Raw genomic sequence first — 13,029 nt, forward strand, 5'->3', positions numbered from 1 at the left:
AATAAGCTATATGTATATGTATGTGTGTGTGTGTGTGTGTGTGTGTGTGTGTGTGTGTGCGCGCACTCGTGGGTATGACTTCACCAGCTGCTGCAACTTTTTTTGTATTACCTAAGAGATAATTGGGACCACATGTCCTTCTTGGCACTGCTGGGGTGAGTTAAAGGTTCGCATGAGTGATGTCACCAAGTTTCAGTAGCCACATGTAGCCCTACATGTCTCCATCAGAAGGTTCAAAGATGGTGACACCTGAACAAATGTTATTCACTGTGACTATGAGTCATTTATAGATGTTATCAGTTGAAGATGCTGCCAAGAATAGCCTAAATGTCTTTAGTGTGACAGTTCGTGCACATTATCCTGCTGTGCAGACCAGATAAAAACTGTGGACTGTGACCCTCCTAACGACTCTGGACCAGTAGGAGCCTGACCAGCTTTTTTCAGATGCATTTGATTTAGCCAGACGAGGTCTCGCCGGGCTCATATAGTGTGGTCGGGTCCAAGACACGTATGAATGATATCTGAGAGTGATCCTGGGCAACAGCCAAACCCCAAGGAGGAAGAAAAGGAAAATGACGCAGTAGAGATGTTCAATCTCCTTTTGACAGCACGGAACTCTGCCTTGCTTCGTAGCAACATTCAAAGCTGAGACAAAACTGGTGCAGACTGGCAGAAAGCTCTTTTAGAGTCAGGGCTCTGGTTGAAATCTGTCTGTCATGTGCAGTGTTTCTAAAAAACATCTTGTGCCAAGCTTTCAGTTTGATCCTGTATCTGATGGACGGCAGCGTTTCACTCAGACTAGTCCTTCAGTCTGTACCGGCCTTACAGGGAGAGATATGAACAGTCTGTCTTTGGCTCAGCTGAACACTGTAGATGTATGTCTCTCAAGTCTTACTGTAGTTTCTCATTACCTGCTATATCAGTACATACAGTAATAGCTATTGCTGTTAATATACAATAAAGGCTAGACACAAAAAAAAAACTGATGACAAAGCTAGACTATTTAGATTGCACTTCAAAGCTTAGATTGAGCCACAAAAGTTCCTTACAAAGTCCATTTAAGATGGTACGGCTGCAGAGGCTTTGATGCTCCACTCCCTGTTTAATCACTGTGTGCTAGCTTCTCTACGGACAGACGGTAACATAGGGATAACATTGGACGTGATAAGAGATTCTGTGTGAACCGTCACAGTGAAGACAAAGTTTCAGCAGTAGCTGGTTATAGTTAAAAACACCCACCCTGTGTTCAGCTGGTCCTGTGTAAAGTCTATGAATTTCATTCAAATTTTATAGAGGGCCTTGGCCCAGGATACAGCATAATCATAAACCACCTGAATCACATAAACAAAAGGACAATAACAGCGGTGACGTACTTGTCTTTTATGAAGAGGATACAGATACACACATCAAAAGCAAATCATCTACGCCACCACAACCACCAGGTGGAATCATGCAAATCAACCACAACCTACGACATCAGCGAACCGACCAAATATTGACAAAAGTACTCACAAAGACATTACTTGTTTGCAGCATGAAAAACCATTAAAGAAAACTATTTCAAAACCATTGGTACCAAGTCTCAGTTGCTTTGGGACGATCCTCAAATGACATCGAGTTCTCTCGAGCGGACTGAAATGTATTGTGTACTTCAAGGACAATACACAAAAATGTATAAACATTTTGTATTTTCTCTTTGACATTACCGTTGTGTTAAGGTGCTTACTGAACAGGGCACACAGTAGAAAACTACAAAATGACAATGTGAATTTGGTGAGTATAGACTTTTTGTTGACAACTGTGTTAGTATGACTTTAGATGGATACTATTCATGTGTGGAGGAAACCCAACTTTATTAATGAGAAACCTAATTCCAGTGGACTCATACGGACACAGTACACAGTTTACTTGTTCCAGCTTTGGTTAAAGCAGAGATAATGGGAATTTAGATGTTGGTAGTTCAATAAACCCGGTCTATTTTGACACATAAGTTGGCCTCTTGCAGATCAAATCAAGTGTCATGCTGCACCGTATCAAATCAATGCAACAATGTCATGAATGCTTTAAGAACAGCTAATAAACAGTAATTGAAGAAACGCTGTAAATCTGATGTACCGCCTCCCCCTAGTGGCCTGAGCCTCAACTTACAGTTTCCCGAGACACCACTGTATCTATGTGAAAAAAGTTACTCCAGAAACTGGAGACACAGGAAGTAGTCTCACCTCCTGGGCTGGGAGCGACGATCATCCTCACCGCTGCCCGACTCCTGCAGGGGCAGACGGAAAAAAAACATCATCATCATCACAGAAAAAGGAATATTTAATCAACACCTGCGTCACTTCACATCAGTCCTGTACCCGCAGCCAGCAGGACACACTGTATCACACTGACCAGAGAGACTTTGGGAGGCTATCTGCATCACACGCTGAGTCAGACTAAATTAACCTTACGTTAAAAGAGCGCTAAATTGGCTGGCGGCTAGGGCGGCTGAGTCCAGCCTTTCATCTGTGACTTCAGTTGCGAGGCGACACCAGCGTTTTACTTTAACCGAGGCTCAGAGCAGAGCAGGGACCAGGGATTGTGTCTGTGCCCTCCCCTCTCTGTCTCTCTTCTTCCAAAATGCAATCATCCTCCCCCACCACTGCGACCGGCGCAACACACACACTGACAATTTTAATCCCAGCCTGTTTCGGTAATCCCTCGCAAAAAAACCCAGGGAACTTTCTCTTTGGCATCAATCTGTCAGTCCTGGCTACTACACACACACAAACCCCTCAGATACAAAACGATGGATGAGGAAGATGAGGGCGAGAGCTGGATGCAGCAGGCCAGGAGGGGCAGCAGCTTGAGGAGGGCGGGAAGAGGGAGTTCTGATCTAGTCCTGTATCCGCTTCCACAGATGTGACGAGGCCTGGAGAGAGCCTGCCTTCAGTACTAAATATGGTGACACAGGAGAAACAGAAACCCTGCACACACACACACACACACACACACACACACACACACCTAACAAAATGCTTAGCTCAGCAGATTTCAAAGGCAAACATGATCCCGGTATACCATTACACTGCTGAAGCGCTCACACACGCATTAGGGGCTGTATACCTTCAACATGTGATTAAAACATACCGTAATACGCCTGGCTACGGCCGGGGTGTAATGTACAGGCTGATCACCATGGTTACCATGCCACCGCATGGATGCGTAGGGAGTGGTCTCATAGCCAATGAGAACGAGGCGTTGGGTGTGCTGCTAGGCAGATTACTGCACACTGCGCTGAAGGCAACCAGCTGTACGTTGGTCAATACTGTGCAACCTGTGTCTGCCAAAGCCCCGACGCAAGAGCAAGAGCTACGAGACAGCATACTGGAAAACGCCTCTCACAGATGTGCTGAAGTGGCACTGACATTCCAGCTGTGGCGCTCAACTCGACTGCTCGTCTGTCTTTTTGCTGCGCGCTCCCAGCTCTTCCCTCCACACACTGCTCTGTTGTGCTGTCCCCCTCCCCAGGTTTCTGCACCCTATCCCCCCCCTCTCAGCACTAGACATCTCACAAGAGCGCTCACATGGCTGCTTCCCGTCAGGAACGGGTCTCATGACAAGCAGCTGCTAACCTCGGCCCGAGATCTTTTCTCCGCCTCAAAGCGGCGAACCCTCACGTGTCTCAATGTCTCCAAACGCCACCATCAAATGAGAGCTCTGGACTGATGCTGCAAGTCATAATGCTGCAGCCCTCTTCATAGTGGGCCTGATGATGATTATGATGTTGTTTTTTCTTCTTCCACCAGCAGTTCTACAATCACTTGCAGCCATTATATGATTTGGATGTCTCTCTTTGCCGGGGATTTTCCTAATCCATCTCCATAATTTGCATGTCTGTCCCATGTGACTCTCCATCAGTCTGGCCTTGATGCCTGGAGGTTACATCGCGCTGCACGTGACTGAACTCTGTGGTGTTCAGCAGAGATCTTCAGCCACAAGATGTGCCTTCTGACAACCTTTCCAGTAGCAAGTCTCTGTGTCGCTGTGGCCATTTTACTCGACTCCTGGGTGACAGCGTAGGTCTTTTCTGCCCGCGTGTGTGTCAGGAGCTGGAGCCAGAGCCAGACGTGGGAAGCCTCAAAGTGTCAGAGGGGATAAGAGGACTGTCCCACTGCATACAGCCTGTCACACTAACCTGCTTTCCACACAGATCCTCTCCCTTCACTGTCACTCCACTAACCACTGGTAATGGTAGTCAGTGTGTGGACATGACTGACACAGAGAGCAGCACAGTCCATGTTTATAATCACAGAATAACCATGAGCAATAGTGGATTGTGACTTCACATTACTGCTGTTTTTCAAGCTGTGATTCAGGAGGTTTTTGGTCTGGCGGCTCCCCTCAAATGACTTTTGGGGGAGGAAGTGAGTTACCGAGCTCTAACTGCTAACACTGCCTTGCTAAGTTGGGAGTTAACGTTAGTTTGCAGAAAAACTTGACACCTTTCACATGAAACTGAGCCAGGCAACTTTGCCAAAGGCTAAACAACTTGGCGGACGAACCCGCATCCCTCCGCAGGACTGCGAGAGGCAACCTTGAGGTTACAGTATGGTGCTAGCAGCTAAGTTAGCCACCCATGTACACACACACACATTTATATATTTACACCCCGAGCAGTGAAAACGGGAATAACGTCAGTCTCGCTGTGACTGACCAACGAAAGAGCCAACATGTCAAACCAGTCCAGGGGTACTTACAGACACACAGGGGCTGGAGGTAGTGCTCGGGGTCGGGGACCGTTGGACGGTGACCAGCGCCATCCCGGCTGCTGCTGCTCAGCTCGGTCACCTCGGAGAGGAAAAAGCCGGGACACCGGACATTATTGTGGGCAGGAACTACAGTACGCCGAGCTCCTGAGGTTGTTCCTCTGCTCGCTGCTTAGTTGCCCCGATAGTAAGCTAACAGATTCAGTGAGAATATCCGGTCTTTACTTTTTTCAAAATAAGGGTTTGTGTTCAGAAAGCGTTAAAACAATACTTTATTAAACTATGCATTTAATAGTTACTGTTTAAGTATGTATTTATGAGTATTTTAAACTACATGTGTGCTATTTTGTGGGATTCCATGCGCTTCTGTGGTCAAAAAGTCACGTTGCTTTTAAAGCGGACAATTCTACGCTTTTATTGTGAAAGGTAAATCTCATAACTTTCCATAATTGTTTCGCCGGTTGGCTTAATATGTAAGAACATTGCCCGTGTCAGGCGCATGCGCCGTAGTGACCAGCTGTCAACCCGGTTTGCTGTCTGCTTGATGGATATACTCGCAGTCATCCAAAGGTCACTACCAAATTCAATTAAACAGAAAATAATGTGGATCAATACAGTATAGGTGACCCTATTAATATGTATCTCTGTATGTGTATGTGTGTGTGTGTGTGTGTGTGTGTGTATACTGAGGTATAAGATATAGGCTGTAGCATAATGAATACTAGAATACTACACAGGAGGATCTGCTGCAGGAGAAGACGTGACCTTACATCTCCGTGCTTCTCCGTTTTTCAGTTACCCACCCACCTCTCCTGCTCTCCTGGGAGATGAAATGTGGGGGTGGGGGTGTGAAAGCAGGGGGAAGTGTATGCGTGTGTGTGTGTGTGTGTGTGTGGAGGATGATGGTGAAGTCAGGAGTGGTTCATGAAAGGGATAGGAGGTGAAAGATGAGAGGAGATATACAGCACTGTAACACTGTAACACAACCCCGTATCTCAAGCAGCCTTGAAAGAACCCTGAGGGAAAGTGTCAAATCAGAAAGACAACAAATACCTCTCTCCTTTCTTTTCACGGTCACTGTATTTTATTGAAATAGCCAATGTTGTTTAGATTTTACACACTCAGACGTCCCGTTGTGGAGCGAGTGTTGGGGGACAGAAAGGAAGGTGTGGATGGGTGTGAAGCTGAGGGAGGGGAGGCTCATTTTGATTCACTTCATTGCATTATCTGGGTCATTGCCTCCTCCTCTCCCTGTCCTCCCAAGTGTTTCCTCCCCTCCTCCATCTTTTTCTCCTTCATTCCTTCTTTATTGATCATCCAATAAGCCCAGTGTTAAAAACAGGAGAAGAGACAGAGAAAGAGGGAGCGAGGGAACAAAATAAAACCAAAAACTGATTAGGAGGTACTTAGGTATAGCGCGGAGAGAAAAAGCAGTGATTTCATTGCACTTGGAAGCAGCATGAAAATGAAAAAAAAGGGTTGAAGATGGAGTGAGAGGAGACTGATAAATAGAGAGTAGAGATATAAATAAAGAAAACACATGATATCAATAATTGCAAATAAGGAAGTGACAGGATGATTGATGACTTGTCCTTCCCACCCCCTTCCTCCCTATCTATCCCTGCAGTTTGGGTGGAGCCCATTAGTCCGTACAAACCTTGTGTGTATGTGTAAGAGCAAGCAGCTGTGCATATGAATCTACCTCGATTTGTTTCCAGTTATATATTCAGACCGCGTTTATTAGAACAAGGTGCACGACAAAAGAGCGGCAGAAGAGAGGAAAAAATAGATCCTCTGCATACAGGTAACCACAACAGGCAGGGAGAGGCTGAGAAAGCAAGTGTGTTGGAGAAAACAAGATTAGGATTAGAGCAGAGGATGATTCTACTTCAGGGATTTAGTGTCAAGACAGAGACAGTGGGACTAAAGACAAGCCTCCTTGTAATTAAAGCTCTGCTATCCACAAGAGACTGCATCACAGACCTGTGCGTGTGTGTGCGTGTGTGAGGTGGGTTATGTGGTAGATTTAAAAGCCATAGTGATGTTTGACCCCACTGTGCCACTTGCCCACAGCAGTTTAATCTGAACAGTTATTAAATAAATGCACAAGAAAAACTGGCATCCCTGTCTGTAAATGTGCAGTAAGTTTGTAATAGATTCACTGACATGCTCCACTGTTCAGTTGACAAGGACACCAGATAAATGTAAATAAATGATGATGTCATTGCATTGCTTAAACTGCTGTATTTCTTTCCCCCTTGCATCCTGTCCACACCCTGATCCCCTCACTCGCCTCCTCTCTATAGAGCTCCAGCCCCCCCAGTGGTCAGCTTTCGTCAAAACAGGCTGCTCTAATTCTAAGGACATGATACTCCTTAAAACCAACAGGGGGGGATATGACCCCATTAAAAAATCAGCTTTCACCGGAGACTTGACAGTGGAGGAATCAAAAGCTGGTCACTATAACCCATTCAAATGTTATTTATTTGATTCGTTGTTATTATATTTTGCTTTATATTTCCTGGCTCTGTAATATTTAAAACTTCTCTATTCAACTAAATATTTGTGGGTCTTCCAAAATGAAAGCACAAAGCATAGCAGGAATTCTGTTTTTAAAATGATAAGTAGGCTGCTGTGTTCATGAATGACAGTTGAGGTGAAGTGTCAAGATGCTTTAGTACCCTTTAAGCGAGGGCAGACACTTATGATAATCAACATGTACAGCCTTAAAACCATCATAGTGAATATGAGTTGCCTTTATTTATTCTATTTATTTTCAATTTTTTCAAAGTTATATAATTTTGTTAAATATCAATTTTGCTTAAATTTCACTAATAAATATTTTTATAATAACATGTCCTTTTCAGCTTTTTAGCACAGCTGATTGTTTTGGTTTTATGGCCCTTAACTTTATTGTTTGATCACTCACAAGTCAATTGTATTTATATAGCACTATGTCACGAATCACAAATTTGGATGGAGCAATAGCTAGTGAACATAGTGGTGCAATTAGTAGCTAAACAGGCACATATTTCCCTCAGGAGTTGGTTAAGACCAAACTGGAGCTAAAAGGAGAGTGAAAATTGAACGTCAGGTCACCAGAGACATGCCTCCAAATGAATCCTAAAATTGCTCCCTATCTTCTTGATGTCTAATCAGGTAATTGTTTGCTAACACATTCACAACAGCTTTATGTGTTCATATGTTGCGTCTAAGGTTGTTCAACAGCCCCCATGTGGCCAAATAATCAATTAATTAAGTAATTAAAGCATTTGAGATCTGGCTGCAACAACATATTGTATCCCCGTGGTGTGACTCATAGAGCTAACTGCTCTCTGAATTTTCGAAATACCTAAATCCAACTCATCTAATATCACTTTTATTAGCTGCAGCTGAGTTCATCCTGCTGTGACCCTGTGGAGAGACTCTGTTGGGAATATGGAGAAGCAGAAGTATTAACCCATTCATGACTAACAACCATATTTAGTATGTTAAGGTAAAATATATATATATATATATATAACTGTCAGACTTACAGGACAAAAGCACATATTATTGAAACTGAAGTTGTTCTGAATCCAATGGTACCAACCTTTTTCTAATAACACAGTGTATTTTTTGAGATACAGCCATTTCTGCAACTCACTATATTAGTCTTTAGTCGCTAGGGGTTACTAATTCTATCCCATAAGAATACATTATAAAATGTCTCTCAGGTCTGCAAAATGGAAATATTGGACCAAGGAAAAGCAATAGATCATTTTTCATTTTGAATCTATATTTTAACAGTCCAGAAAGTATGTATATCAAAAATTATGACGTTCTGAAATTCCTAACCTATTATTCTAGAGGTGTTTTCTTAAAAATAAAAAAAGCTACCCCAAGTGAGATTAAAAAGTGCAAAGAAAAGCCTGTGCTGTAGTCTCATACTTAAACTGAGTTGAAACATTTAAATAGATTTGTGCATACCTCAGTTAGTACTTTAAGTACTGCAAAGGAAATTATAAAATTCCACTGTCGACATTATTGGGTTAAAAGTTGGAACATGACGTCCACAGTCTGAAGTAAATGATTAGGGGATTAGGAGTCCTATATTTGCAAGAAAGAAACATGTTATTTAAACCATACAATGCAACAGTTACTTTAGCATTTTGTTGAATGCTAACTAAATATAGAGCAGAGAGCACAGATAGCTCTATACAGTAACGTCTGCATGCAAAAATAACATATAAGATATAACTTACACACACACACACACACACACACACAAAAGTCAAATGTTAATTATGGAGGATTAAGAATCTCAATGATGAATGAAGTTTCATGTCACTTCAACATCATTTTAATAGCAGATTTAATTAAATGAAAACCAATGCCAGGAACCAAGGCATGTAAAAATCGGTATACTTTGGTTAAAAAGATCGGCAGTGTAAATTATGTGATTGGATTAGGGTTAGTTGTCCCACTGATCTTCCTCCAGTTTTTTAAAGCTTTCACATGAACTTTCATCTTATCTGCTATCCTCATTTAAGCCTGTCTCATTGTATCGAAAGAAGTGGATAGTGTTAGTGACCAGTCATTCTGTGTCACAGCAGGCACTTTAACCAAGAAAGATAATGAAAGGATTTATCCAAATATCTACAGAAAACAACTAGAGGCTGATAGAAAACAAGACCACAGCCCCAAAAACGTATCTACTCAGAATCCCCCTCAACGTTATTGTCATTATTATTATATTGCATTGTTAATACCTCATCCATGCAGCCAGGAGGTGGAAAAGGACCATCTGAGTGAAGCCCCTAACTTTTCAAAATGACACTAAACATCGATTATCAAACTGCTTTAGCTGTTTCAAGGCTTATGATTGCCTTTTTACCACATCTTTGTCACCCTCGTCACAGTATATTTAACAGCATCAACATTTGACGTGGTAACGTATGCAGATGCTTCAATACAAGACACATGGTTGTGTATGAAATCATCAGTCATTTTTATTCATGTCATTTTGTACTGAATACAATATATATACATTCATACTTTTTACTTGAGTGGCTGACACTGGCTTGAACATAAACTTGTTTAGAACGTTTTCTTCTACTGGGAATGAACAATGGTCACCTGACATGACATAAACAAATGATATTGTACAACAACACTTTTATAATACATGAATAATGGAGCCAATGCTTTTCAGAGTTACTATTAAAGATCATTTCACTCTCTCAAACATCTTTCTCATCTCCTCACCTGTAATGAGAAGACAACAGATCAAGGACCTCTCAGTGTATCTTGGCAACTGTTATATGAACTGAGAAGGCAGGAGAGGCAAGCAATGGGGAAAAGAGAGAGAGAGAGAGTGTGTGTCAGAGAGGGGGGGGGGTCTACTCTGCAGAGATAAGATGGTATTCTCCCTTCGTGCAAAATGAGTTCATTAGGGGAGTGAGAGACAGCCATTGCTGGGAATCAAGGTCTCTGTGTGATAAAGGGTGGGAGCAACAGATTGGAGGGAAAAAAGGAGTTTCATTTCCTGTTCTTCAGAAGCAGCGGCAGTATCTGGAGATCAGCAGAGAGGCTGGCTAGAGGAAAAAATAGAGAGACAGGGAGAGGACAGACGGAGCGAGTTAGAGAAGTAAATGCCAGGATTTTTCTGTCAGAAAAAAAAGAGTGACCCTCGGGATCGCTGTCAAAAAATATTTATATCGAGAACTGAGGGGAGACAGACAGAAAGAGAGTTGAAAGATATGTCAAACTCAGCTGCTCTCTGGAAAGTGGAAAGTCAAAGTGAGTTGCTGCAATGAAGTATTAGGGTTATCAGAGTGCAAAAGGCTAAACAGAATCCATGAGGGATTTCTCAAAAGGACAGCATCCACAGACATGTTTGAGAAAGAGTACAGGCACATGCATGCACACACAGACAAAACCCAGGTTGCCATGCCCAAATTAATATAAGAAAGAAGAAAAATAAGAAGATATGAGAACTGGGAAAATAGATGAAATGAGCTGGGGGTCTTGATAGACACCTGATAGTGATAGAGGCTGGCAGGCAGGCAGCTAGGCAGATGCTGAGATGACAGGTACAGCAGGGGTGGAGGGATACGCTGGCTGTGCTGCGCTGTTTAATATAGATCTGCAGCGATAAGGCAAGACAGAGAACACAGGATGTGTCCATCAGTCAGGGAAAGGGAGCTCAGAGGAAATTGCCACAATAAAGTTCACACACTCACACATATAGGAGAAATGTGCACATCCATGCCCGCCAGTTGCAATTAAACCAAAGAAATGTCCGTTCTGAGTTCCGTTTCAGACCTGGCTGATGTGTGAAAAGCAGGAACTAGTACATGCTGAAATAATGACACTTCTCTAAAAGTTTTCTTCTCACTCCCTCAGGATGTACTGTACTCACCAGCTACATAATGTATTACTGCACATCTGTTGTACATTGGCTCAGGCTCAGGTGGGGTGAGCTGAAGATCATCCTCTCAGCAATACTATAATCAAACACGCATGCTTTTTTTTTTACTTCATGCTCTAGTGTGTGTGTGTGTGTTTGTGCGTGTGTGCATGACCAAGACTGTTTGCTGAAGCTGCTGATTGTAGATTTCAGTTGTGGGATTAATCAGTGCTGACAAGGAACCATTGTGCACATATGTACACACGCACACACACGCACACACACACACGGATGCACTCAGGTTGACAGAAAAACAATAATTGTCCCGACAGCATGGGGTAGCCAGTGTTTAAAAAGGCTCAATGCTACACATGAATTCAACTCTACTACTACTACAGCCGGAACAGGCTTTTCCATAAATGAGCACGCTGTAATTGCTTTCACATGTTTTTCATAGATAAAACATTGCATTCCAGATGTTATGCGTCTCGCTTGACACAAGTCAAGCGAGACGGGATCTCTGAGCTCATTATGCAGTCACTAAGAATGAAGTTGCAACCCTCTATAAACACACGGGATCAGTAAACAGTGACACACAGGGCAACCTTACAAAGAGCCACTTGGATAAAGAACCTACTGATCTCGTGGCCACATGTGGGCCACTCACTAGTTGTGATGTGTGTCAACATTTTACCAACGCGTGGTAAAGCATGAGTTCAGGCAGATTTCAGTGCAGATCGCCCAACAGGTTCTGCTCGTTTCAGTCTTCTTGGCAGAGCGAAGTGTAAAATGCGAGAGATTTAACAGAAAACACAAGCCTTTCCCACAGCAGTGGGGTATCTGGTTATTTAAGAGTTTCAGTTTTATTTTTTGAGGTTTTAAGATATAAAAGACAAAGAATGAATGACAGAAGGAAAAATATTTGCATGGGCAGATACTACTCAGGGTAAGGGGGAAATTATGACCCTTGAAAGAACTACAACTGATTGCCAAGGCCGGGAAGAAAGGCTGTCCATTGTGGGCCTGTTGCAGATATATAAATGACAAGAACTATCAATGTAAAAATCCCAAAGATAGTTTTATCTGTTTGGAGGTGGTGTCACTATTACATATGTAGTTTGTCTAACAGACTGGTTCATTTCTTTGGCTGTGAGATGTCTTGCTTGTATTGTATATATTCTTATAAATAATGTTTGAGGTATGTGTCTATAGATTCCTGTATCGACCTAGCTCTAGAGGTGATATCAAATGTTATTTCCCTGTTTCACTTTATTACAGAAAATCTAAAGTCATTTCAATGTATTTATGTAGACCAATATTTCAAATTACATACTTTCCTCAGGGGGCTTTATTTGTAAAGCACAGGACACCCTCTATTCTTAGACCCTTGATTTGGGTAAGAAAAAATCCAGTACTGTTATAAATTGCTTGCAAATATTCATTTTTTAATGCATATTTTTAATTAGCATATGCATTATATTCTCAAAATACATAATTTAATAAATTAATAAATACAGTGGATACACAACTTATAAAGTAATACTGCTCCGGTCAGAACTTTCCTGTTACTTCTGTAACACTTTTTCTCAGGACTGAAGATGTGAAACAGGGGGAGTGTTTTATTGCACAGCTGTGATCCAAACTTTATTTCCTCTTTCAGTTTTGGATCTAAAACAAAAACTTTAGTTACTATAGTTATATCTATATAACTATATAAAGATATCTGTTACTGTACATACTTGAAATATGTTATCATATACTGACCCCTTAGAGGATAAAATAAATAAAACACACTTTAATGTGTTAAATAGTGTATACAACTGAATGGATAAACAAATAAAATAATCAACTAACAGATGCCAGAGGTTATTGATTTCCATATATCTTTAT

The 13,029-nt window shown here is 42.0% G+C and overlaps 1 protein-coding gene across 1 annotated transcript in view; it reads right to left on the reverse strand.

Annotated features, from left to right (window-relative positions):
• The window catches only part of ssh2a (slingshot protein phosphatase 2a), a gene marked incomplete at its 3' end in the record, with an annotated part of 24,353 nt that extends 19,459 nt beyond the window's left edge, over positions 1-4,894 (reverse strand). Inside the window, 2 exon segments of the mRNA XM_035680655.1 lie at positions 2,223-2,266; positions 4,740-4,894. Coding sequence (XP_035536548.1) covers positions 2,223-2,266; positions 4,740-4,802 — 107 coding nt within the window.
• Between the last annotated feature and the right edge of the window lie 8,135 nt (positions 4,895-13,029).

The sequence above is a fragment of the Morone saxatilis genome, unplaced genomic scaffold (assembly GCF_004916995.1).
Source record: "Morone saxatilis isolate NCDOM2014 unplaced genomic scaffold, NCSU_SB_2.0 Contig8, whole genome shotgun sequence".
NCBI classification, from domain to species: domain Eukaryota; kingdom Metazoa; phylum Chordata; class Actinopteri; family Moronidae; genus Morone; species Morone saxatilis.